At 48.1% G+C, this 22,614-nt stretch overlaps 5 protein-coding genes and 1 non-coding gene across 13 annotated transcripts; 3 read left to right on the forward strand and 3 right to left on the reverse strand.

Annotated features, from left to right (window-relative positions):
- Window positions 1-282: 282 nt before the first annotated feature.
- Window positions 283-11,152, forward strand: CSKMT (citrate synthase lysine methyltransferase). 5 transcript variants are annotated; one of them, XM_025286531.3, is made up of 4 exons: window positions 283-340; window positions 1,592-1,686; window positions 9,094-9,415; window positions 9,578-11,152. In XM_025286531.3, the coding sequence occupies exons 2-4, from the start codon at window positions 1,666-1,668 to the stop codon at window positions 10,231-10,233; spliced, it is 999 nt and encodes a 332-aa protein (XP_025142316.3). In that variant the 5' UTR covers window positions 283-340; window positions 1,592-1,665; the 3' UTR covers window positions 10,234-11,152. The 5 variants fall into 5 exon arrangements, with proteins under 5 accessions (XP_025142316.3, XP_006064610.3, XP_006064611.3 ...); XM_006064548.4 differs by lacking the exons at window positions 283-340; window positions 1,592-1,686 and adding an exon at window positions 8,640-9,093 and having other exon boundaries at window positions 9,212-9,415; XM_006064549.4 differs by lacking the exons at window positions 283-340; window positions 1,592-1,686 and adding an exon at window positions 8,640-9,093 and having other exon boundaries at window positions 9,218-9,415.
- Window positions 5,577-8,749, reverse strand: C5H11orf98 (chromosome 5 C11orf98 homolog). The gene is made up of 4 exons (XM_025286533.2): window positions 8,595-8,749; window positions 8,321-8,445; window positions 6,334-6,431; window positions 5,577-6,251 (listed from the first exon to the last, which is right to left on the reverse strand). The coding sequence occupies exons 1-4, from the start codon at window positions 8,631-8,633 to the stop codon at window positions 6,142-6,144; spliced, it is 372 nt and encodes a 123-aa protein (XP_025142318.1). The 5' UTR covers window positions 8,634-8,749; the 3' UTR covers window positions 5,577-6,141.
- LOC112585313 lies at window positions 8,868-9,016 on the forward strand. The gene has a single exon (XR_003109786.1). It is a non-coding gene; the product is annotated as a small nucleolar RNA SNORA57 (small nucleolar RNA).
- On the reverse strand, window positions 10,656-12,462 carry LBHD1 (LBH domain containing 1). Of its 3 annotated transcripts, none has more exons than XM_044943623.2 (3): window positions 11,729-12,461; window positions 11,488-11,635; window positions 10,656-10,927 (listed from the first exon to the last, which is right to left on the reverse strand). In XM_044943623.2, exons 1-3 carry the CDS (start codon window positions 11,876-11,878, stop codon window positions 10,656-10,658), a joined length of 570 nt encoding a protein of 189 aa, XP_044799558.1. In that variant the 5' UTR covers window positions 11,879-12,461. The 3 variants fall into 3 exon arrangements, with proteins under 3 accessions (XP_044799558.1, XP_044799557.1, XP_044799556.1); XM_044943622.2 differs by having other exon boundaries at window positions 11,488-11,650; XM_044943621.2 differs by having other exon boundaries at window positions 11,488-12,462.
- Window positions 12,463-13,915: 1,453 nt separating this feature from the next.
- Window positions 13,916-14,862, forward strand: LOC102395334 (ubiquinol-cytochrome-c reductase complex assembly factor 3). The gene is made up of 2 exons (XM_006064546.3): window positions 13,916-14,112; window positions 14,204-14,862. The coding sequence occupies exons 1-2, from the start codon at window positions 13,993-13,995 to the stop codon at window positions 14,354-14,356; spliced, it is 273 nt and encodes a 90-aa protein (XP_006064608.2). The 5' UTR covers window positions 13,916-13,992; the 3' UTR covers window positions 14,357-14,862.
- Window positions 14,863-16,425: 1,563 nt separating this feature from the next.
- On the reverse strand, window positions 16,426-19,143 carry UBXN1 (UBX domain protein 1). 2 transcript variants are annotated; one of them, XM_006064545.3, is made up of 10 exons: window positions 18,995-19,143; window positions 18,800-18,887; window positions 18,607-18,660; window positions 18,426-18,520; window positions 18,258-18,327; window positions 17,830-18,021; window positions 17,684-17,735; window positions 17,451-17,567; window positions 16,728-16,920; window positions 16,426-16,563 (listed from the first exon to the last, which is right to left on the reverse strand). In XM_006064545.3, exons 2-10 carry the CDS (start codon window positions 18,856-18,858, stop codon window positions 16,514-16,516), a joined length of 882 nt encoding a protein of 293 aa, XP_006064607.1. In that variant the 5' UTR covers window positions 18,859-18,887; window positions 18,995-19,143; the 3' UTR covers window positions 16,426-16,513. The 2 variants fall into 2 exon arrangements, with proteins under 2 accessions (XP_006064607.1, XP_006064606.1); XM_006064544.3 differs by having other exon boundaries at window positions 18,414-18,520; window positions 18,995-19,141.
- Between the last annotated feature and the right edge of the window lie 3,471 nt (window positions 19,144-22,614).

The following is a 22,614-nucleotide window of genomic DNA, read 5'->3' on the forward strand; positions in this document are numbered from 1 at the left end:
CCCACCTTCTACGCAGCCTTTCTCCACCCTCCCGCCCCTCTCAAGGGTCTTTGACACAGCTGAGCGCCGAAGAATTGATGCTTTTGAACTGTGGTGTTGGAGAAGACTCTTGAGAGTCCCTTGGACTGCAAGGAGATCCAACCAGTCCATTCTAAAGGAGATCAGTCCTGGGTGTTCATTGGAAGGACTGATGCTAAAGCTGAAACTCCAATACTTTGGCCACCTCATGCGAAGAGTTGACTCACTGGAAAAGACCCTGATGCTGGGAGGGATTGGGGGCAGGAGGAAAAGGGGACGACAGAGGATGAGATGGCTGGATGGCATCACCGACTCGATGGACGTGAGTTTGAGTGAACTCCGGGAGATGGTGATGGACAGGGAGGCCTGGCGTGCTGCGATTCATGGGGTCGCAAAGAGTCGGACACTACTGAGCGACTGAACTGAACTGAACTGAAAGCTATCTGAAGGGCTTCTCTGGTGACTCAGAGGGTAAAGCGTCTGCCTGCAATGTGGGAGACCCGGGTTTGATCCCTGGGTCGGGAAGATCCTCTGGAGAAGGAAATGGCAACTCACTCCAGTATTCTTGCCTGGAAAATCTCATGGATGGAGCCTGGTAGGCTACAGTCCATGGGGTCACAAAAAGTCGGACATGACTGAGCGACTTCACTTCTCTAAAGCTATCTGAGACCATTTAATTGGATTTCATTAATTTTCCTAATTAAGCCAAAAATACAAAATGTTCAACTCTCGAGGTTAAAAAAAAAAAAAAAGGAAGCTCTAGGAAACCTTTTAATCAGTAACCAGAGACAAGGTGAAAAAGCAGTTAAAGGATAGAGGAAGGAGGAGAAGCGTAAAGAGAGAAAACCCCTAAAAGAAGGTGAAGGGAAGACAAGAAAAGAGATGAACGGGAGGAAGCCTGAAATAAATTGAGCTGGCCACGCTGAAGGTGTCCTCCCAGCTCTAAATTGTCACCACAATCCTTCTCAGGCTCCCCAGTCTCCCAGAGGAGGAACCTTCTCCCACCTGCAGCAGAGAGTTTGATAACTTTCTAAGGACCTAATACTCCTTATCAAGAGAGCCTTCTCCAACCCGTCTATCGAGATCAAATTCCAGCTATTCCGCTAACGGACTGTGTGCTTCAGTTAAGCTGTCTATGCTGCTGCTGCTAAGTCGCTTCAGTCGTGTCCGACTCTGTGCGACCCCATAGACGGCAGCCCAACAGGCTACCCTGTCCCTGGGATTCTCCAGGCAAGAACACTGGAGTGGGTTGCCATTTCCTTCTCCAGTGAATAAAAGTGAAAAGTGAAAGTGAAGTCGCTCAGTCATGTCCGACTCTTAGCGACCCCATGGACTGCAGCCTACCAGGCTCCTCCATCCATGGGATTTTCCAGGCAAGAGTACTGGAGTGGGGTGCCATTGCCTTCTGTACCTGCTTCCTTTTCTGGAAATTACGATGGTTAATAGTACACTTACTCCAGGGGCTTGTTGTGAAAATTGAAACCAGGAAATAGTATTACTGTATAACACTTGGTGTCTGCAATGGTAGGTAAACGTTATACATGCAATTGCTGTTTTTATTTTCTTTCTTCAGTGAACTCTAGAAGATAAGTGTTCGGCAACAGGTAGTTCCCGCTTTTGTTAAAGGCTTCACCGTCATCACATACAATGGTGTCTGCTTGGCACTTGGTAGGTTTGGGGGGTTTTTTGTTGTCTTTTTTTAAGTAGGTTCCTAATAGTTGCTTAGACGAAAGAAAGGGAAAGTAGGTTCTGAGGTATTTATTAACCAGACAGCTTACTGTTCTCAATGGAAGTGTGAGTTAGAAGAACAGCAGATGGTAGGTCCTAAAGGTATCTTTGAAGTGACAGTGTTTTAAAATAGGGTTTTAAAAAGATTTTATTTACTTATGGCTGTGCTGGGTCTTCACTGCTGCGCAAACTTTTCTCCAGTTTTGGCAAGCAGGGGCTACTCTAATAGCAGATCTTGGGCTCCACAGTGCAGGGTCTTCTCATTGCAGTGGCTTCTCTTGTTGTGGAACACAGGCTCTAGGACATTCGGGCTTCAGTAGTTGCTCTAGAGCACAGGTTCCATAGTTGTGGGGCATGGGCCTAGTTTCTCCTTGACATATGGAATCTTCCCGGACTAGGGATCGAACCTATGTCCCTTGCAATGACAGGCAGATTCTTTATCTCTGAGCCACCAGGGAAGCCCTGTGACTGTGTTTTAAAAGCTAAATGATTAATTCTGGTGGTTCTATATTTGTTCTTAGATTTTAGAAGTTCAAGCATTCATAAAATATGTGTTCTAGGAAAGTAAATATGAGACAGTTTCTGCTTCCAGCTCTGCTTCAGACTTGGACCCAACACTTTCCTTCTCTCAGCCTCAACTTTTGATCTGTGAGAAGTGACTTTTGAACCAGGGGAGTTCTTCCAGCTATGAGACTGTTATGTGGTTCTTGCCCTTAAAGATTTCATAATCTAAGGGTGCTTGTTTTGGAGTTAGATCTGGATTCCTGTCTGCTATTTAATGGCAATGTTACCGTGAGCAAGTGACTCAGCTGTTTTGGAGCCCCTTTCCTTATCTGTAAAATGGGTATGTTTCTCACAAGCTTTTTGCAAAGATCACTGCAGATTATTTGTATTAAGAGCTTAGCACAATACCAGATACAGAAACTCTACTTTGACCTCAGCAAGCTCCTTCCCACCTTAGGCATAGGGGTAGAAGAAAATTATTCAGGGTAATGGGGATACCAAGATGTTGAAATTGCCTTTCCTTCTCCCCTCAGCTTCTCCCCTCTTTACTTCACTTGAATACAGTTCAGTTTCACACTAGCACTTTTTCCTTTCTGTATTCAAAACTGGACATAATACTGTTTCCCTGGGAAAATGGCTGATACCAAGTTTTAGCCCAGGAGAAGCAAGTGAGCCTGGAACATATTGTGCCCGACAGCAAGGAAGTGCTCAAATACTGATGGTGTATCAAAAGGACACAGCATCCATGCATGCTCTGTAGGTCAGCCATGTCTGACTCTTTGCAACCCTACCAGGCTCCTGTGTCTATAGGACTCTCCAGGCAAGAATACTGGAGTGGGTTGCCATTTCCTCCAGGGGATCTTCCCGACCCAAGGATGGAACCTACATCTTCTGCGTCTCCTGCGTTGGCAGACAGGTTCTTTACTACTGAGCCACCTGGAAAGCCCAAAAGGACACAAAGTGAAAGTTACTCAGTCGTGTTCAATTCTTTGCGACCCCATGGACTATACATGGAATCCTCTAGGTCAGAATACTGGAGTGGGTAGCCTTTCCTTTCTCCAGGGGATCTTCCCAATCCAGGGATCGAACCCAAGTCTCCCTCATTGCAGGAGGATTCTTTACCAGCTGAGCCACAAGGGAAGCCACAGGAAGCTCCTTAAAGAGGCTGGCTGGTCAGTTTGGTATGATTTTGAGCATGAAAAATTGATAGTAACAGATGATTAAAACATTGAAAAACAACCTAAATGATAATTTTTTTAAAAAAAGAGAGTAGGGGTTTCCTTTACAGAGTATATCAAATGAGTAACACGAATGCATGGATACTAAAACCATTGTTGCGATGTCATTGGGAATAGGAAAATCATATAGTCTCAAAGTATCATTCATAGACTGCTTTTTTAAAACAATGCTTATTTATTAATTCATTTATTTGGCTGTGCCAGGTCTTAGTTGTGGCATGTAGGATCTTCAGTTGCAGCATATGGGATCTAGTTCCCTGACCAAGGATTGAACTCAGGCCCCCTGCATTGGGAGCTCAGAATCTTAGCCACTGGATCACCAGGGAAGCCCCCATGGATTGCTTATTAATTATAAAGGAAAAGAATACTTTAACAGTGGAGAAATCTAACAGAGACCCACTTAACACTTAGAAGCACCAATGAGACAAACTGACATTACATGTGAACAAAAAATGTTGCCTGCCTGCCATATCAGAAAAAAAATCTTGTGACCATCAACCAGTCAGCCACTATAGTCACCCGTAAGGGTCTCTGGCCATCAAACCAGGACAACCTCTGCAGCCATCCCCAGAGGTGAACCCCGAGGGAATTCAGGAAGGAAAAGAATAGGATACTGGCCATAGATAGTTAAGGTGCATACCAAAAGAGTGAAAAAACAAAAGAGCACTAAGTTTATTAACTCGAAAGGTCTAGTGTTTTGCTGTAAGTTTCTCTTTTGGCTGAGGCTTGTGGGAATCTTGGTTCCCTGACCAGAGATGGAAGCTGCATCCACTGCATTGGAAGCGTGGACTCTTAAGTGCTGAATCACCAGGGATGTCCTGAGAAGTCTAATTCTAATTAATGATAATCCTTGATGGTCTGATTTTTTAAAAAATATTTGTATTTATTTGGCTGCACAGGGTCTTAGTTATGGCAAGTGGGATCTAGTTCCCTGACCAGGGATCAAACCCAGGGCCCCACTGACAGCTCAGTCAGCCACTGGACCACCAGGGGAGTCCCTGACTACCTGATTTTTGTCACAAAAACTCTCTATCTAGGCTCCTCCCTTACCTCTTGGGAGCAGTCCTTCAGTCATCTGAGAGGCTGTCTTCTGGGCTTTTAAGTCCTCTGCAAGTCTGCCAAATCAAACATAATTCTCAACTTTTTGTTGCCGTTCTGTCGCTGTCGCGTCCGACTCTTTCCAACCTCATAAACTGCAGCATGCCAGGCTTCCTTGTCCTTTACTATCACCCAGATTTTGCTCAGATTCATGTCCATTGAGTTGGTGATGCCATCCCACCATCTCATCCTGTTGCCCCCTTCTCCTGCCCGCAATCTTGTGTATTTTTCGGTCAACACATACTTCCTGATGATATGCCATGAGAAGTGCACAATATCCTACATCAAATTCTTCCCAGAAATGCCTAACCTACAACTAATGATGAGGAAATGCACAGAAACACTCAGACAAACCCAGATTGTGAGATACTCTTTTATTTGAGCTGGACTCTTCAAAAAATACCAGTCATCTAAGACAAGGTAGGAGTACTCTTCTCATTTGAAGGAGACTAAAGGGGCATGACAGTTAAATACTATGTGTGATTCTTAATGGTTTCTGGATTGAGGAAACAATAAGCAGTTATAAGGAATATTGTTGGGACAACTGAGGAAATTTGAATATGAAAAACTGAATTTTAGCTATTCCACTAATGTTAAATGTCTTAGGTGTTTTAGCTATATAGAAACATAGCCTTAGGGATAAAATCTCACCTGCAACTGACTTTCAAATGAGTCAGCAAAGACAACAGTGATATGTACTTGAACAAACACATATTTGCAAGCAGGTAGAGAGATCAAGCATAGCGAGAGAAATGTTAAAAACTGGTAAACCGAGGTAGAGTGCATACATAAGGGCTCATTGTGCTCATCTCTTAACTTTACTGAAGGTTTGAAATTTTCAAAATCCCTTCTTCCAGGAAGCTTGCACTGATTAAACAGGGGAAGGAGAGAGTTGCTCTTTCCCCCGTGACCACATCTCTGCACATTCAGCTTCTCACTTTAATTAACCACCCCAGCCCTGGCTTCCAACAAACAGAATTTCTGAGCATAAAAAGGGAAAAATAATGTTCACTTTATTAAAAATGTAATCAGCAATGGAAGCAGAGATAATCACGGTCACTTGTCCACCCTGGTCACACAGTGGAGGTGGCAAGGCTGATATCAGGAGCCTTGCCTCCTCTGACATCTCTACAATAATCCTGTTTTGTCAGAAATTTTGTCACTGGGGAGACAGGGCCACCAGGGAGCTTAGCTTCTTGTTGCCTTTGCTCAAGTAAGCGCTGTGAGTCCTGTTTTCCAGTTGTCTTGTTTCCACACTCACAGCCCCTTTTCCTTCTCCCATCCCAATTCCCACATTTAATCACACACATCTCAGTGGGAGCGAGGGGGCTTTATTACAAATGCAGTCGACTGCTTAGGACTCCCTCTCCAATTTTTCTTTTCTACTCTTTTTCTCAATACATCCCTCCAGGGAAGGTCAGTAGGCCATTAGGGAAGAGGAATACAGGGAGAATGAAAAGGAGCAATGCTTTCTCCAAAATTATCTGAAATAACCATCGAGTCCTCTTGGCTCCAGCTTGAGAATCTTCTGGTGAAAGGGGTGTGAGATTCAGATTTAGCTCGTATCTTCAAGGTCCTCCATATCTACATCCTGGGGGGCTTTTGTCTTCTTTTTTGATCTGGGCTGTGGGTCACTAGTCCTGGTTGGCTTGGGAGGGGCTTCCACTGAACAAAGGAAAAGAGGAAGCATTAAAGAACCCGAATGAATCCAGGCTACATCACCCCAGCTTCTGGGCCCTAGCCTCACCTTCCATGGCTGCTTTCTCTTTCTGGGCAAGTCGGATCTGCTGGAGGAGTTTTCTGCGCTTCTTCCCAGACAGAGTAATGTTGGCACGTGCACTGGACCTAAAGGGTTGGTAGGAGCAAAAATACCAGATGAATCTGAACCAAAACAGATCACACAGTGGTTCTGGTTACTGGAAAGGTCTTTGGATCTAAGTTAAAGAACTGTTACCTTACTTAAAACTAACCTTAACACATACATAAAGTAACATTAATTGCTAAAATTTAGTATCGAGTGGAAACTTTTCCTCCTCTCATTCTTGAGACTTCTGCCACCAGATATGGTAGGTTTTCCCACATCAAGTAATTCTCCGTATTCGCAGTGGACACAGACTGGGCGTCCTACAAATTTAATTTGATTTGGACACTATATACCTGGAGATGGCATCAGACACCACAGGTTAAGGGCTTGGTTCCACAGGGTTTCCCCCACTTCAAATGCCAATCACAAATCCAGGTTGTCACCTAGACTTCTGATTGACCAGCCATAAATTGGGCTTCTTATGATCCCCTTCTCAAACTCAGTAATTTGCTAGAAAGGCTCACAGAACTCAGGGAAACATACTTGCATTTACTGATTTACTATAAAATACAACTCAGGATCCAATCTGCAAGGAGATCCACCCAGTCCACTCTAAAGGAGATCAGCCCTGGGTGTTCTTTGGAAGGAATGATGCTAAAGCTGAAACTCCAGTACTTTGGCCACCTCATGTGAAGAGTTGACTCATTGGAAAAGACTCTGATGCTGGGAGGGATTGGGGGCAGGAGGAAAAGGGGACGACAGAGGATGAGATGGCTGGATGGCATCACTGACTCGATGGACGTGAGTTTGAGTGAACTCCAGGAGATGGTGATGGACAGGGAGGCCTGGCGTGCTGCAATTCATGGGGTCGCAAAGAGTCGGACACGACTGAGCTGAACTGAATTGAACAACTCAGGAACAGTCAGATGGAAGAGAGGCATAGGGCAAGGTATGGAAGGGACCAGAATTCCCATGCCTTCTCCAGCTAAACCTTCTCAGCACCTCCACTTGTTCACCAATCAGGAAGCTATCAAGAGGTTTTATAGAGCTTAATCTCCAGCACCTGCCCCCTTCCCAAAGGTCAATGCATAGGGTTTAAATTTCCAATCCTCTAATCACGTCTTCTTTTGGAAGACCAGCCCCACCCTAAATCACTATTAGCATAAATATGTGCTTAGTTTTTTGCTCAGTTGTGTCCGACTCTTTGCAACCCCATGGCAGCCTGCTAGGCTCCTCTGTCCATGGGGATTCTCCAGGCGAGAATACTGGAGTGGGCTGCCCTCCTCCAGGGGATCTTCCCAACAGAGGGATCAAACCCAGGTCTCCGGCATTGCAGGCGGATTCTTTACCCTCTGAGCCAACAGGGAAGCCCAGCTTAAGTTTAGATGTGCTCAAAAGGGGATCCTTTTGAAATAAAAGGCACTCTTATCACTCAGGAAATTCCAATGGTTTCAGCTCTGTCAGAAACCCGACAGGGACCAAATATATTTATTATGCCAATTCATAAAGTAAATATTATAGTAAACAAGTCAGTGAAAGAATGGGATGGGAAGTCTTCCACAAGAACTCAAGTGGCCTTCAAACTTATATGCAATATCCCACACGAACCTTTGTGAAAATTCATCGAATGATTTACCGCACACTCATGTGTACGCTTTTAAATTTACTTATAGGAAATCTGTGTGAATGTATGTTACTTGAGGAGGCTGGGGCCACAGTTCTCCTTAGATTTTCAATGGGGTCCAAGAACCAAAAAAAGGTTGCAAGTTACAGGTACAATGAGAAGCTAACAAAGTTTAGGCACAAACTTTCCTTGCATAAGTGTGAGTACACAAGGAAAGCAAAATGGTGTTAAGCTGCTCCGGAGCTCGACAAGGAGGGAAGGAGGGTTGATGCGGGAGGACGCAGGGAGAGAGGGTCTGGCACTCACGCCCGCTTCTTGAGGTGGTGCCGCGTGATCAGTCCTTCGTCTATCACAGCTCCAACCACCCGATGCTTCAGTCGCCGCTCCCGGTTCAACACTCGTCGTCGCTTGAACAGCTTCTTCTTCAGCTCCTGGGGAGAGGAAGATGCTTAATCAGAGGGCGGCCGCGCCCTGCGACCTGGGACCCCACAGCCGGCGACACTGGCCCATAGACTCCATCTCGGGAGAAAATAAAGGCTCTGGGACGCTTGGGAAACCATGTCGGGGGTCCCAGAGTCACCGTTCGCGGCCGGTTGATCTTTCCACTCGGTGCGCCCATAGCTGCGCCGCTAGGCCGGCTCCGGGTCCACGTTTCCGCTGTGCGCAGGGTCCGTGTGCGCCCCGCCCTCAGCTCTGTGCTAGCCAATCGCAACTCGGGGGCAGGCCCTGGCACTATATAAACGAACCCGGCGGGCGGATAAGCCTTTTCGAGGGTGGCGACTGATTGAGTGTGTTCTGGTAGGCGTTGGTATCGGGCTGTTGTTCCTGGGGAGCGGGGACGGTGCCTGTGGACCCTCCTTTTCTTGGCGCGGGTCGGGCGTGCAGTCCCGATCCGCGTAATGTACGGAGGTAGAGGGAACGGGCTCTGGCCCCCTCGGCGTCATGTCTTCGGTATCGGCGGCCAGCAGTCCGCCGGTTCTATCCTCAAGCGCCGGGACACAGAGCTCCAAGGAGCAGGGCAGAACCGAGGTTCAGCAGACTCCTCCCGGGGGTACTCACACCTTCTCCTTTGATTTCAGGTCTGTGGAGCCACCCCAAGAGCCGGAGCTGCCATATCCCCTCTTCCACTTCCCGCTGCAAACAATAAAGGTCATTCGTACTGTACTAAGTTTGTGTCCGCGTTCTTTTTTTCCGAAGCTGTAGGGTTAGGAAAGCTTTACGCGTCATTCCACACAGCGGATTTTGCAAATCTTCACTTGGATCTCAGGCCCCAGCCGGAGTACGGGCGACATTTTCACGCAAGTTTCTCTGGGCGACCTTGCCGGCACCTCCGGATGGCTGCTTTGCGCCGAACCCTCCATCTGGCGAGCCTGGCGGCGGGGACGCGCCGCACCGTGGCGGGTAGGGAAGGTGGACACTGGGAGGGCAAGCTGGGCTCTTCGTTACCCAAGAGCCTGGTCATTGAAATTGTGACGCTTAAAACCCCAGGGCACATGGCGCCGATTTTGCAGCAGTTTGAAAGAACCGGGCGCTGGGTGATGCGTGTCCTCCCCTCGTCCGCAGGTTCCCTGGCTGGTAGCTGCCTGGCGGACCGCTCCCTCTGGGATAAGCTCCACGCCCAACAGCGTCAGGGCAGCGTCCGCACCTTCGACTGGTTCTTTGGATACGAAGAAGCCCAGGGGCTCCTGCTGCCGCTGTTGGAGAAGTCATGGGCTGCCTCTCCACCCCGGGTGTTGGACGTGGGCTGTGGGACCTCCAGCTTGTGTACAGGCCTCTATACCAAATGCCCGCACCCCGTGGACCTGTTGGGGGTGGACTTCTCTCCCGTAGCTGTGGCCCACATGAACAGTCTACTGGAAGGTGGCCAAGGCCAAACACCCCTGTGCCCTGGACACCCTGAGTCAAGCCTCCATTTCATGCAGGCTGATGGCCAGAATCTGCAGCCAGTGGCTTCCTCGGGCTCCTTTCAGCTAGTACTGGACAAGGGCACCTGGGATGCTGTTGCCCGGGGTGGTCTGCCTGGGGCTTACCAGCTCCTGGCAGAATGTCTGAGGGTCCTAAGCCCCCAGGGGACCCTGATTCAGTTCTCAGATGAGGATCCTGATGTGCGGCTCCCCTGCCTAGAGAAAGGGTCCCAGGGCTGGACTGTGACTGTACAGGAGCTGGGCCCTTTCAGGGGCATCACCTACTTTGCTTACATGGTTCAAGGCTCTGACTAAAGATGTTTTAGACCTGATCTGAGTGTTTTCCGTTGGGTGAGGAGGTGGAGGAAACTTTTGTCTTTGCAAGATGACTGGAAAATTTGGGTGCTGGTTTCCACATTTATTAGATGGGTGCACCTGGTACTGAATATTTCTGTGCCCCATTTACTCACCTGCAAGGCTGGAATAATACCTGAAGTTATGTGATTACATGCAATTGACAGGTGAAACATTTAGCAGTGCCAGGCACAAAATGAGTGCTAAATAGAAAACGTACAAGTGGATTCTTTCCCATCTCCAACTAGTTGAAATCTTAAAAGCACAGATGAGAATTCTTCCAGATTCCTTGACTATCACTGGTGTGACCCTGGGGTCTAACCTTTAAGCCCCATTTTTCTCACTTGTAGATGAGGAAGACTGAAGGGATGGATGGAAGGACTTCAAAAACCTAGGTAAAATGTTTGAGGGAGAAAGTGATACTTACCCTCACAGCTCCTGGGAGGCAGGAAATGGGAATATTCCACAAAGCAGCTTTTGCAGACATGGGAGCTTGATGGTGGGTCCCAGAGAGGACAGGGATTGGGGGCTTCCTGACAGTCTGTGTCCTCTGGGATCCAGGAAGCATCTTGATCTACCCGTTCCTGCCCCCAGCTGAGTTCTGGGTTAAAGGTTCTTAAGGGAGACTTAGGGTCCAGGGAGCTCCAAGTCCAGCCTGGGAGTTAAAGAACCCATTAACAATGAAAAATACATAATAAAAGAACAGAGAAAAATATACCTGGTACCTGACTGGGTTTTGTTGTTGTTGTTGTTTTTGAGGTAAATTTGTTTAATTCTTTTTGCTTATAAAAATAATACAGCAATTGAAATGAAGAGCCTAACTCTCCCACAAGCTGTGTGGCATGGTGGGCAAAAATAAAAAATAAAAAAAATTCATCAACTTTGCCAGTCACCTTGACTTTTTTCATTTTTTTGGCCAAGCTGCACGGCACATGGGATCTTAATTCCACCCATGGGGATCTAACCTGAGCCCTCTCCTCCCCCTCCCTGAGGTGGAAGCTCAGAGTCCCAACCAATGGATCTGGACCTGGACCGTCAAGGAAGTCCCTCAGCCACCTTGACTTTTCTCTCCCACCTCTACATTTCTCTTCACGATGTTTACTGGGCACCTACTGGGTGCTGCTTAATGCAGGGGACACAACTAAGTTGTCCCTCTTGTTTTGCTTAGAACATTCAGTTTGCAACAGCCCCATTTGAACGAGCCTCCTCCCTCACCTGGTTCTTCACTTTGGTCCTGGAAGAACACCTCGACCTCCTCTTCCTCATCGTCAGTCAGCAGCAGCAGCTCCTCGTGTGGCCACCGGAGCTCCCCACTCTCTTCACTCACCTCAGAGGCTTCCACCACAATGGAGGGGAGGCGTGTCTGCGGACACATAACCTGGATGGGCACAGCAGGGGAACCAGGCCGAAGTGGAGGGTGAACCAACAGCAGGACACAAGGTGGGAAAGTACTAACCTGAACATCCTGGTGACCTTCAACCCTGTCAATTTCCCCTCTCTCCTTCCAAAGCCGGTTGGTCAGTCTAGGACTTTCTGCATGCTGGGAAGAGCCTGGGCTATCTCTAGGCCAAGGCCCATCCTCACTGCTCCCCGGCACAAGGGCCATGGGTGCTGATTCTAGAATGCAGGGCAGTAGAACTCAGTAGAGCACCCCTGCCCAGTGCACCCCACAGACTGCTCCTTTAATCGCTTTGGAGCCGAGCCCCTTAATCACTTCTGAGGAGAGGAGGCTGACGTGCAAGGAGATTATGGGCCTTCCAGGGGAGGGGACAACGCCAGGAGGTGGGATGAAGTGAAGTGCTAGGCGCTCAGTCGTGTAAGACTCTTTGCGACCCCACGGACTGTATTGCCTGCCAGGCTTCTCTGTCCATGGGATTCTCCAGGCAAGAATACTGGAGTGGGTAGCCATTTCCTTCTCCAGGGGATCTTCCACATTGCAGGCAGATTCTTTACGGTCTGAGCCACCAGGGAAGCTCACTCACTCTGTGGTGACACAGAGAAAGGCAGGAGGAGTAGGAGTTAAGGAGGGCATTTGGATTAAAGCCCTGTGAGTAAAGAGCTTCAATAATGAGTTTGAAATTTCCTGATTCTTACAGGGTCTCCCAAGTTCACGTTTCTTGGTATCTTATTTAATGAATATTTATATAGTGTCAACTAAAAAAAAAAAGCACAACGTGAGAGTTGTGAGTGAAGTTTTATTTGGGGCAAAATGAAGACTGCAGCCCAGGAGACAGTCCCTCAGACAGGTCTGAGAGACTGCTCCAAAGAAGCAGTGGGGAAAGTCAAAATATAAGATTTTGGTGAAGGCGGAGTTCAGTGCAATCAAGCACTCATTTTATAAAAGGTTTTCTGCTAGTCAGGAGGAGTAGCTGACATCAGCATGAAGGGATTTAGTGCTTTTCTAGAGGAGATGCAAGAAATGAGATCATGAAATCAGTTCCTGAAAATATCTAACTAGTTAAAAGACCTGTTCCACCAGTTTCCCTGGGGCACAGAGTGCCTCACTCTCCACCCTGAATTCCCTTTAGGGAGTGTAGAAGTCAGCAGTTGCAGCAACACAGGCAGATGGCAAATGCCCTTCTTGTTTTTGTTCATTTAGCTCAGTCGCCTCCGACTCTGTGACCCTATGGACTGCAGCACGCCAGGCTTCCCTGTGCATCATCAACTCCTGAAGCTTGCTCAAACTCATGTTGATCCAATCAGTGATGCCATCCACCCATCCAACAGTGACTGTTGCTGTTCAGTCACTGGCAAATGCTCTTGGCAAGTGCCAATCTGTAGTTGATACCAGAAACTGTTTTAAATGCATGTCATATAAATTGTTTAATTATCCTAAAATTGTGAGATGTTGTTGGTCAACCACTAAGTCATGGCTGACCCTTTGCGACCTCATGGACTGCAACATGCCTGGCTTCCCTGTCCTTCACTATCTCCCAGAGTTTGCTCAAATTCATGTCCATTAACATGTCCATATGCACTGTTATTAGCCTCATTTTCCGATGCAGAAACCGTAAAACAAAGAACTTAAATGACTTATCCAGAGTCACACAACTAAGAGGTGTTTTCTTCACCAAACTAGAATTCGGTAAGTTACACAACATCCGTGGTTTTCATGGTTTAAAAAAAAAAAAAAAGCCAAGATTATTTACCTAAGAGAAGGGTAATGTTTGCTTTTACTAAGTAAAATAAAAGGAAAATGTATTAATATATCCTTTTCCCCATCCGGTACACTTGGTTTTTCAGTTTTTGTTCAGGATTGAAGAGATTGAAGGGAGTCAACAAACTGATGTTTATAAACACGTGGACGTCATTACATACTGCGGTTTGGATAAAGCACAAGTAATCCTAGGAAACTACAGAGCACAGGCTTAGCCCTCTATTGATCTGGACATTCTGGAACCGGGCAATTGTGAAACTCCCAGTAACCATGAAGACACTCTCCCGTTAGCAATCCTACTCGGGATTTCATGACAAGGGGTCCCACCCTCAGCCCTGGGTCCCAACACCTCTTGATGTGCTCAACCTTCTCAGCTAAACCTAGTCTTAAGACCTAGATGCTTCAGATTCGAAACATTTCTCCGGTTAGGTCCTCTCTAGCCCGGGCCCGTCTCTATGGTATCTTGTGTGGGGCGCTCTAGCCTGCGCAGATTAAGTCGTCGCGGCGGCCCGGATAGGCTACTGGAGGCTCCAGAGGTCGTCTCGCTGGTCGCGCGGTCGACCATGGAGACCCTGCGCAAGTTGCTGCTCGCCGGCGCAATGCTGGGCGCCGGGGCTGGCGTGGGCACCGCGCTTTTTGCCCTTGTGACCCCGGGTGAGGAGCGGAAGCAGGCGATGCTGAAGGTGGGAGCAGTTGGGGAGGCAGAGGTGGGGTGGGCGGGCGGAGAACCCCGGGCTGGTGGCCGGGGCTGCGAACCACTCTTTCTGCCTGCAGGAGATGCCGGAGCAGGACCCGCAGCGCAGGGACGAGGCGGCCAGGACCAAAGAGTTGCTGCTGGCCACTCTGCAGGAAGCAGCGGCCACGCAAGAGAACGTCGCTTGGAGAAAGAACTGGATGAGTGGCGGCGGCGGCGGGAGGTCAGCCTGAGACAGAACCTGCTCCCCTGGGCACCGGGACTTACGCTGCAGCGCAGGCGCCCAAGCCGCCCTGACTCCTCCGTAGGCCGGCGGGGAGTCCAGACCCGGATGCCAAGCGCAGGCATCTCCGCGACTTGGGAAGCTGCCGCCGGGTGAGCGCGGTCTCTTCCAAAGCTTGCAAGGACTACGTTTTAACGTCCACATCGCGGGCTGTGGCTAACTGAAGGAACCAATAAATCATGTTCCTCCATCCAGAGAGTGAGCCCTGCGGTTGGACGCCCATAAAAGCCAAGTGTTCTGCGGGTAGGTGCTGCGGCCTGGCTGGAGTGCGGCTGCCGGCTGCCGGCTGCCGGCTGCCACGCCCGCCCTATGTGAGGCTGAAGCCCAATCGGCACAGCGACGACATTTTCAAAACACAAGTCAGATCTGTGGTTTGTGTGAGTGGATAACCAAATGATGTTCTTGAAATTATACGTAGCCTGGAAACTCTTGTGCAATAAACACCCATAGAAGACACTTTGGGTTCCTGTCTTTCGAATGAGGTTGAAGAGGGGCTTCTAGCAATTAACATATGCCATGATGCCTTCTGTGGCCTTAAGTTTTGGAGGCCACTGTGGTACTAGTAAAACGGAGTGTACTTTGAGACAGATCTTGTTTCAACTCCTGTATGTTACAGAACCTCTCTGAGCCTCAGTCCTCCTGTTCCCGTGTGTGCTAAGTCACTTAAGTCCTGTCCGACTCTGCGACCCTATGGACTGTAGCCCTCCAGCTGTCCACAGGGTTCTCCAGACAAGAATACTGGAGTGAGTTGCCATTTCCTTCTCTGGGGGATCCTCCCCACCCAGGGACCGAACCAGCGTCTCTTACATCTCCTGCATTGGTGCGGAGGGAGGGATGGGGGGGTGTTTTTTACCCCTAGGGCCACTTGGGAAGTCCTGATCATAAAGGTGACAATTATCTTGAGAGTTGTGGTCAGAAGGTGAACTTAGGAATGTAAGTGCCAGGCACAGGACAGCCTCTCACTAAATGCACTGGGGCTTTCCTCCCATAAGGCGTTCATTGCAGTCGTTTTCAGTCTGAATGTGGTCATAGAATCTATTGGAGATGCCACTGATGGGATGAGGTAAAGCTGTCAGTGGGGTGGCAGCCCCACAGCCAAGTCAATAAGTTCACTCTCCTTTTTATTTTTCCATCCTGTGGTTCTAAACTATTGCAACAGTGGGGGCGCAGGGGAGGCTGTTTTCATTAAAGCTGGACACTACATAAAGCATAAAGCTTGCTAACACTGAGGTCTGCTCCCATGTATGAGCAGTGGTGCAGTTTTGTGCTTCTAGATTGTGAAATCATAAACACATTTGTCATGTGTGATCTTTTAAATTTAGTTGTGGCCTCTTTCCTAGCCAGGGTATGAGAGGAAGGAGGCAGCTGCTTGAGGGAGCACGGAGATGAGGTGAGCAGCAACAGCAGGAGAGGCTAGAATGCAGGAGCTTGGCATTGGCAGTTCAGATCCTGAGCCTGAAAGTCAGGCTCCTCAGGAGTGTGTTCAGGTTCTACTACTTGCTGCCTGTGTCAGTTTGAACATGTCATGCGCTTTCACGTCCAGTCTCTAAAATGGAATAACTGTACCCACTGCTAGATAATAGTGCTTTCATATCTCAGTTAATACACAGTACATATTAAGCACTCAATACTTTTTATGAATGGCCACATTTTAAAAACTACTCTTTTAGTAGCTAGTAACTGGGGACTTGTTAGGTGTCATGCACTGTGCTAAAGCATTACGTAACCCCCACAACCCCAAATAACAGGTACTATTATCTAGGTTTTACTAAAGAAGAAACTAGACTTAAGAAGTCAAGGCACATAGCTAGTAAAGATTTCAAGCTTAGGTACTGTCTTACTCATAGAGCAAAAAATGCTATCCAATGTACGCCCCACTTTAACCTCCCAGACAACTAATCAGGCCTGGAGATTAGAAACAAGTCTCCCATGGAAATTTAAGATAAAGCATAGTGTCTATTCTGAAAGCCTTCCTTGTCTCTCCCAGCCATTCAGGAAGGAGTCAGGCACATACAGAACTCAGGAGAGTCTATTTATTAAGAAGGCAATGTCAGTGCTTTATCAAAGATGAAGAGAGGTCAAAGAGGGATGGTGGGATAAAGGCCTCTCAGCCGGGACATTTCTTGGCCACAATGAGGACAGCAGAAGGCACAAGTCCTGAAGATGGAAGAAAACAGATTTGAACCCAAAGATATCTGCTTCCCCCCACTGCCCCACATTCTGCCCTCACACCATCTCTATACAAAGTCCCTTCTTTGCATCCCTTCTCCTCAAGCATCCGCTATCCCCCAAGTCCTGGTTTCAGATCTCACGTGTCATACCCAGCTCCTGCAGAGGCCGCTCCATGTCAGCCTCTGAGAAGGCCCGCCGGGGGAAGCCACTGAGCAACTGCACAGGGTCCTGGCCCCCGCCTAGCTCCTCCCCACGGTGGAGCTCCACGTAGAGCCTCACAGCTGCCAGCTGTTCCCGTGCCCGGAACGTCTGGGTCAGTGAGGTCCCATCTGGCAGCCTGACCTAAAGGGCAAGAAAAGATACAGTATTGTGAATATCGTTAACTGAGTGAGGTGTGCAAGTAAGAAAAAAGAGCAAAGTTGGCTTCTTCCACTTAGAGAGACTGGACCAGGATAATTACTATTGAAAGCACCTAATGAACAACCACTTAGAATGTGCTTTACTCAGCAATGAAGAAAGAGACCCCTGGCTCCCTCACAATTTAACGAAAACATAATACAAAATTATATAAAACATCTGGATAGATATCACACATCATGCAAACAGCTGCATAATCTAAATGAAAACACTATGAACAAGTAAAAAGGCAACTGCTGAGTAAGAGAGAGGTATGGGTTTAAAGAAGACTGGGACAAGTGAAATTTGATATCTTCCCTCAGAGCAGAGGAGGTAGGATTTCAAAAGTCATTTACAAAGAAGGGAGAGGTTTGGCAAAGGAAAAGTAACTGAAAAAAGCTCTGGGCTGGGCTCGGTTGGGTGCCCTGTAAGCCAACAAAGGGTCCCAGGAGCAAGACTGGAATCCAAATCAGTACCTGTATGCGACACTGGTCATACTCCCGCTTTGTGGGAGGCTCCCGGCTGGGAGAGGAGGGAACAGGGCCTGGCTCTGTTGCTGGTGGGGATGGCTGAGAACCCACGTTACCACCATACTAGAAGACAAAGTTCAATAATCAGGCACTAAGCCAATCCTCGCCCTCTGAAGCTAGAAAAGGGGATTTACTGGCCCCTCCACTAAACCATCCTGGATTTCCACCCAATTACCTACCTTCTTGGCTCTCTCTGCTTTGTCCCTTTCGATCTTTTCTCGGACTCTTTGTCTGGAATGCAGACAGGACACAAGGAGGTCAGACATTGACAAAGCAAATCTTGATTCCTTTGCCATGTCTTAGCCAACACTCCAATAATCCAGACCTGGCTTCTAACTCTTCAGCCTTTTCCCTCCTCCGCTCTTCAGCAGCCCGGCGCATCTCATCTTCCTGTAGCCTCTGTCGGGCAGCGGTCAACTCCTGCCCTTGTCTCCTGCGCTGCCGTTCCCGTTCCAATGCCTCCCGCTCCTCTCTTTCTTCACGCTCCCTCTGCTTTTGGGCCACCAGCTCCAACATCCTATGTTGCAGAAAGGAAACTATTCAAGAGACATGTATATAAATTGGGAAAGTGAGTTTATAACAAGGGACTCAGAAAACAAAATCCAGAAACACAGTCCCAAAACAGATACCAAAAAAACAAAGAAGGAAAGGGCCAAGAAAAAACAACGTGCGAAGTGAGAGTTCTTTGACCAGATTTGTGTAGTGGGGAGAGGTGGAAAGTGACTCTCAGAAACGTGAGCCTGTTCTTCCTACCTCTTCGTCTGTTCCTGTCTTTCCTCTTCAGTCAAAACAGGTTTGCCTTCTCCCACTGCAGACCCAGGTCCTACAAACAATCAATCAGTATTATTACCCTTTCATCCTCCTCCTCGGGCCCTCCTGAATAATCACACTGTTTTCCTCAGTCAGGACCTTTGGGGCCACCTTGCTCCGAGGGGGTGGGTTCCCGTCCCAGGACATGTCCAAGGGGGGTGGCTAGTGGCTCATCCACATCGGGGTCGTCTTCGTGCTCCATCAACCTGGCAGGGAATGTCAGGAGGGAGGTTAACGTTCAGGCTGCCCTCCCAGCAGTTCCCCGTCCCCTGCCACCGGTCTGAGCGCTCACCAGTCCATCGCAGCCTCGATGCCTTGGTTCCCTGTGAGGGCCAGAGCCTTCTCCCTGAGGGCAGAAACACCGTGAATAGCGCCCACGAGCCATGGCGACGATCAGGCTGGGGCGTAGAGCCTGAGGCCACACTGGGGTAAAGGCCTGGGCAGGTGCGCGACCCCCGCGGCCCTGGGTTAGGGGGCTCCCTTACGCGCGTCCCTTGGGGAAGCCCATCTCGATGAGACTCTCCAGAGCCGTCAGCTCAGCCATGACGCCGCCACCGCCGCTTCCGCGGGGACCTGGGGAAAGAGGGGAGCGAAGACGGCGAAGGGGGTCAGCGCGAGGCGCCTCCCACCAGCGCCCAACCTTGCCCGCGACCGCCCCAGCCGGGTGCTTGCTCACTCACCGGCTGCGGACCAGCCGCGGACACCTACGAGAAGAAAGCCTAGGCGAGACGGAAGTGCCCGAATCTGTTTGGGTCACGTGGGGGCGGGCGTGGACGGGTGCCGCCGAGTGCCAGAAACGCCGGCCTGGCGCTGCTGAGGGAACGCGAATGGGCGGTGCCTGGGAGTCGCATTCTAGGAGGCAGCCAACACTCCCCTGCCCAAGTCCGGGCGCCCGCTGGTGCTAGAGAAAAAGAACGATGCTGTCCTGAAACCCATGGGCGAATGAAGACAGCTCCCCAGATGGCCCCTAAGCACACCGCAAGCAGTGTTTATCAGGAGCCTTAGAAATGTATGCACCCTTTGACCTATTCATCCTCTCCGGAGAATTGAGCCATCCTCCGCTCGACTGCCACAAGGGATCTTTGCAAAACGCAATAATTGATCTTGTCATCACCTCCTGGGTTAAGACTTCTCCATGATACCTCAGTCACCTAAATGGCTTCCTCCTACCGTGTCTTGTTAATTCTCCATCTATAAAGTGAGCATAACAACAGCACCAGCCTTAGGCTGGCAAGCTGCACTGGGTAAAGAGAGTTAGCACGGAGTTCATCTTTCACTGCTTGAGGGTAACTTGTGCAGATTGCAAAACAGACCCTTTCTTTCTTTTTTGGCAGCATGGCTTGTGGGATTTTAATTCCCGGACCAGAGATCAAATTTGCATTCCTGTGATGAAAGTGCCTCAGCTTAACTACTGAACCACGATGGAAGCTCCTGCGGTTTGCTTTCTAAAGAAAGCGTGCTTTGACCACCACATCTCTCTCTCCCAGCACCACTATTTTCTCTATTAGTATTTGCCCCCCTGCTGTGTAGTCTTGTTGATTACTTAGCTTTCCACTGCTACCTAGGCTGTTAGGCCGCCTAAGTTAAAACTCACTTTTATTTTCCTTATTTGACCAAGCCATACAGGTTGTGAGATCTCAGTTCCCCACCAGGGAGCTAACCTGTGGCCCCTGAAGTGAAAGCACAGAGCCTTAACCACTGGACCACCAAGGAAGTCCCTAAAACTTATTTTTAAATGTTTATTAGAGGCAGACTAATAGTAAGTTACTAATATTGATAATAGAGGCACTAGAGAATTTTATATGGTTAATTAATATTTAATCATCCCAATAATCCATATGAGTAGATACTATTCGTAGTCACAGGAAACAAACACAGAAAGGTGAGCTAATTTACCGAAGGTGACAGAGCTGGTAAAGTAGGAGAGCTAGGATTCAAACCCATGCAGTGTGCGATATCAAACGGCTAAGCTGTGCTGTCTCTCTGTAGTGGGGTCAAGAGCATCAGCTTTTGATGCAACTTGGGCTGAAATCCTGACTTGTAGCTTCAAAGTGTTTAAAACCTCAAGCTTGCTTCTCATTTGTGAAAAAGTGACACCATCTCTTGGAATGATTGTGATAGGAATTAAGTGAGAATGTATGTAAAGCGTGTCTTCATGGTTTTGTTGTTTTGTTTTTTTTTTTGTATTTTTGGCTCTGCTGCACCAGGCATGTGGCATGTGGGATCTTAGTTCCCTGACCAGGGATCAAACCTGTGCTCCCTGTGGTGTAAGTGTAGGATCTTAATCCCTGGACTACTAGGGAAGTCTCTCAGTTCAGTTCAGTTCAGTCCCTCAGTCGTGTCTGACTATTTGCGACCCCATGAATCGCAGCACACCAGGCCTCCCTGTCCATCACCAACTCCCGGAGTTCACCCAGACTCACGTCCATCAAGTCAGTGATGCCATCCAGCCATCTCATCCTCTGTCGTCCCCTTCTCCTCCTGCCCCCAATCCCTCCCAGCATCAGAGTCTTTTCCAGTAAGTCAACTCTTCGCATGAGGTGGCCAAAGTACTGGAGTTTCAGCTTTAGCATCATTCCTTCCCAAGAAATCCCAGGGCTGATCTCCTTCAGAATGGACTGGTTGGATCTCCTTGCAGTCCAAGGGACTCTCAAGAGTTTTCTTTAGGCGGCCTAAACAGCCTAGGTAGCAGTGGAAAGCTAAGAAATCAACAAGACTACACAGCAGGGGGACAAATGCTTTGAACACCACAGTTCAAAGCATCAATTCTTTGGCACTCAGCCTTCTTCACAGTCCAACTCTCACATCCATACATGACCACAGGAAAAACCATAGCCTTGACTAGACGGACCTTTGTTGGCAAAGTAATGTCTCTGCTTTTGAATGTGCTATCTAGGTTGGTCATAACTTTCCTTCCAAGGAGTAAGTGTCTTTTAATTTCATGGCTGCAGTCACCATCTGCAGTGACTTTGGAGCCCAAAAAAATAAAGTCTGACACTGTTTCCACTGTTTCCCCATCTATTTCCCATGAAGTGATGGGACCTGATGCCATGATCTTAGTTTTCTGAAAGTTGAGCTTTAAGCCAAATTTTTCACTCTCCACTTTTACTTTCATCAAGAGGCTTTCTAGTTCCTCTTCACTTTCTGCCATAAGAGTGGTGTCATCTGCATATCTGAGGTTATTGATATTTCTCCCGGCAATCTTGATTCCAGCTTGTGCTTCTTCCAGTCCAGCATTTCTCATGATGTACTCTGCATATAAGTTAAATAAACAGGGTGACAATATACAGCCTTGACGTACTCCTTTTCCTATTTGGAACCCGTCTGTTGTTCCATGTCCAGTTCTAACTGTTGCTTCCTGACCTGCATACAGATTTCTCAAGAGGCAGGTCAGGTGGTCTGGTATTCCCCATCTCTTTCAGAATTTCCCACAGTTTATTGTGATCCACACAATCAAAGGCTTTGGCATAATCAATAAAGCAGAAATAGATGTTTTTCTGGAACTCTCTTGCTTTTTCCATGATCCAGCAGATGTTGGCAATTTGATCTCTGGTTCCTCTGCCTTTTCTAAAACCAGCTTGAACATCAGGAAGTTCATGGTTCACATACTGCTGAAGCCTGGCTTGGAGAATTTTGAGCATTACTTTACTAGCGTGTGAGATGAGTGCATAAATGAGTCTTTAATAATAAGATAGTAGGTAAGAAAAATTATGAAAAAAATGAGGGAGTAGACCCTCACTATTTGTATATGACTTGTTGGAAAAGACCCTGATGCTAGGAAAGATTGAAGGCAGGAGGAGAAGGGGATGACAGAGGATGAGATGGTTGGATGGCATCACTGACTTGATGGACATGAGTTTGTGTCAGCTCCAGGAGTTAGTAATGGACAGGGAAGCCTGGCGGGCTGCAGTCCATGGGGTTGCAAAGAGTCGGACACGACTGAGCGACTAAAATGAACTGAACTGAACTGAAATGCTGAGGAAATACAGGAATCAAACGTACACAAAGAATTTGTGGCAATGTGGTGAGTATATTCTAGATAGCAAATATATTCTAAATTTATTCTAGAGTTCCAATAAGAGAAAAATGACTAGGGATTTCCTGGTGGTCCAATGGTTAAGACTCTGTGCTCCCAATGCAGGGGGCATGGGTGTGATCCGTGGTCAGGAACTAAAATCCCACATACTGCAGAACATGGCCCCCTAAAAAAAAAATAATATTTAAAAAAAAAAAGGATATCTTTTTTGATGTTAGTTCTAGAAGGTCTTGTAGCTCTTCATGCTGCTGCTACTGCTGCTAA

The sequence above is a fragment of the Bubalus bubalis genome, chromosome 5, assembly GCF_019923935.1.
Source record: "Bubalus bubalis isolate 160015118507 breed Murrah chromosome 5, NDDB_SH_1, whole genome shotgun sequence".
NCBI lineage: Eukaryota > Metazoa > Chordata > Mammalia > Artiodactyla > Bovidae > Bubalus > Bubalus bubalis.

Excerpts from the sequence above, each read along its gene's own strand:
- CSKMT (XM_025286531.3), top strand. The coding sequence starts at position 1,666 with ATGGTGTCTGCTTGGCACTTG. Across the intron at positions 1,687-9,093 it reads TGGTGTCTGCTTGGCACTTG|GTCTGTGGAGCCACCCCAAG; the intron begins GTAGGTTTGGGG and ends CTTTGATTTCAG. Across the intron at positions 9,416-9,577 it reads GACGCGCCGCACCGTGGCGG|GTTCCCTGGCTGGTAGCTGC; the intron begins GTAGGGAAGGTG and ends CCTCGTCCGCAG.
- C5H11orf98 (XM_025286533.2), bottom strand. The coding sequence starts at position 8,633 with ATGGGCGCACCGAGTGGAAAGATCAACCGGCCGCGAACG. Across the intron at positions 8,446-8,594 it reads AGATCAACCGGCCGCGAACG|GAGCTGAAGAAGAAGCTGTT; the intron begins GTGACTCTGGGA and ends TCCTCTCCCCAG. Across the intron at positions 6,252-6,333 it reads AGAGAAAGCAGCCATGGAAG|TGGAAGCCCCTCCCAAGCCA; the intron begins GTGAGGCTAGGG and ends TCCTTTGTTCAG.
- LBHD1 (XM_044943621.2), bottom strand. The coding sequence starts at position 11,878 with ATGGCCCTTGTGCCGGGGAGCAGTGAGGATGGGCCTTGGCCTAGAGAT. Across the intron at positions 10,928-11,487 it reads GGACCAAAGTGAAGAACCAG|GCTGGACTTGGAGCTCCCTG; the intron begins GTGAGGGAGGAG and ends TTTAACTCCCAG.
- LOC102395334 (XM_006064546.3), top strand. The coding sequence starts at position 13,993 with ATGGAGACCCTGCGCAAGTTGCTGCTCGCCGGCGCAATGCTGGGCGCC. Across the intron at positions 14,113-14,203 it reads GGAAGCAGGCGATGCTGAAG|GAGATGCCGGAGCAGGACCC; the intron begins GTGGGAGCAGTT and ends TTCTGCCTGCAG.
- UBXN1 (XM_006064544.3), bottom strand. The coding sequence starts at position 18,858 with ATGGCTGAGCTGACGGCTCTGGAGAGTCTCATCGAGATGGGCTTCCCC. Across the intron at positions 18,328-18,413 it reads GGAGCAAGGTGGCCCCAAAG|GACCTGGGTCTGCAGTGGGA; the intron begins GTCCTGACTGAG and ends GATTGTTTGTAG. Across the intron at positions 18,022-18,257 it reads AGACAGGAACAGACGAAGAG|GATGTTGGAGCTGGTGGCCC; the intron begins GTAGGAAGAACA and ends TCTGCAACATAG.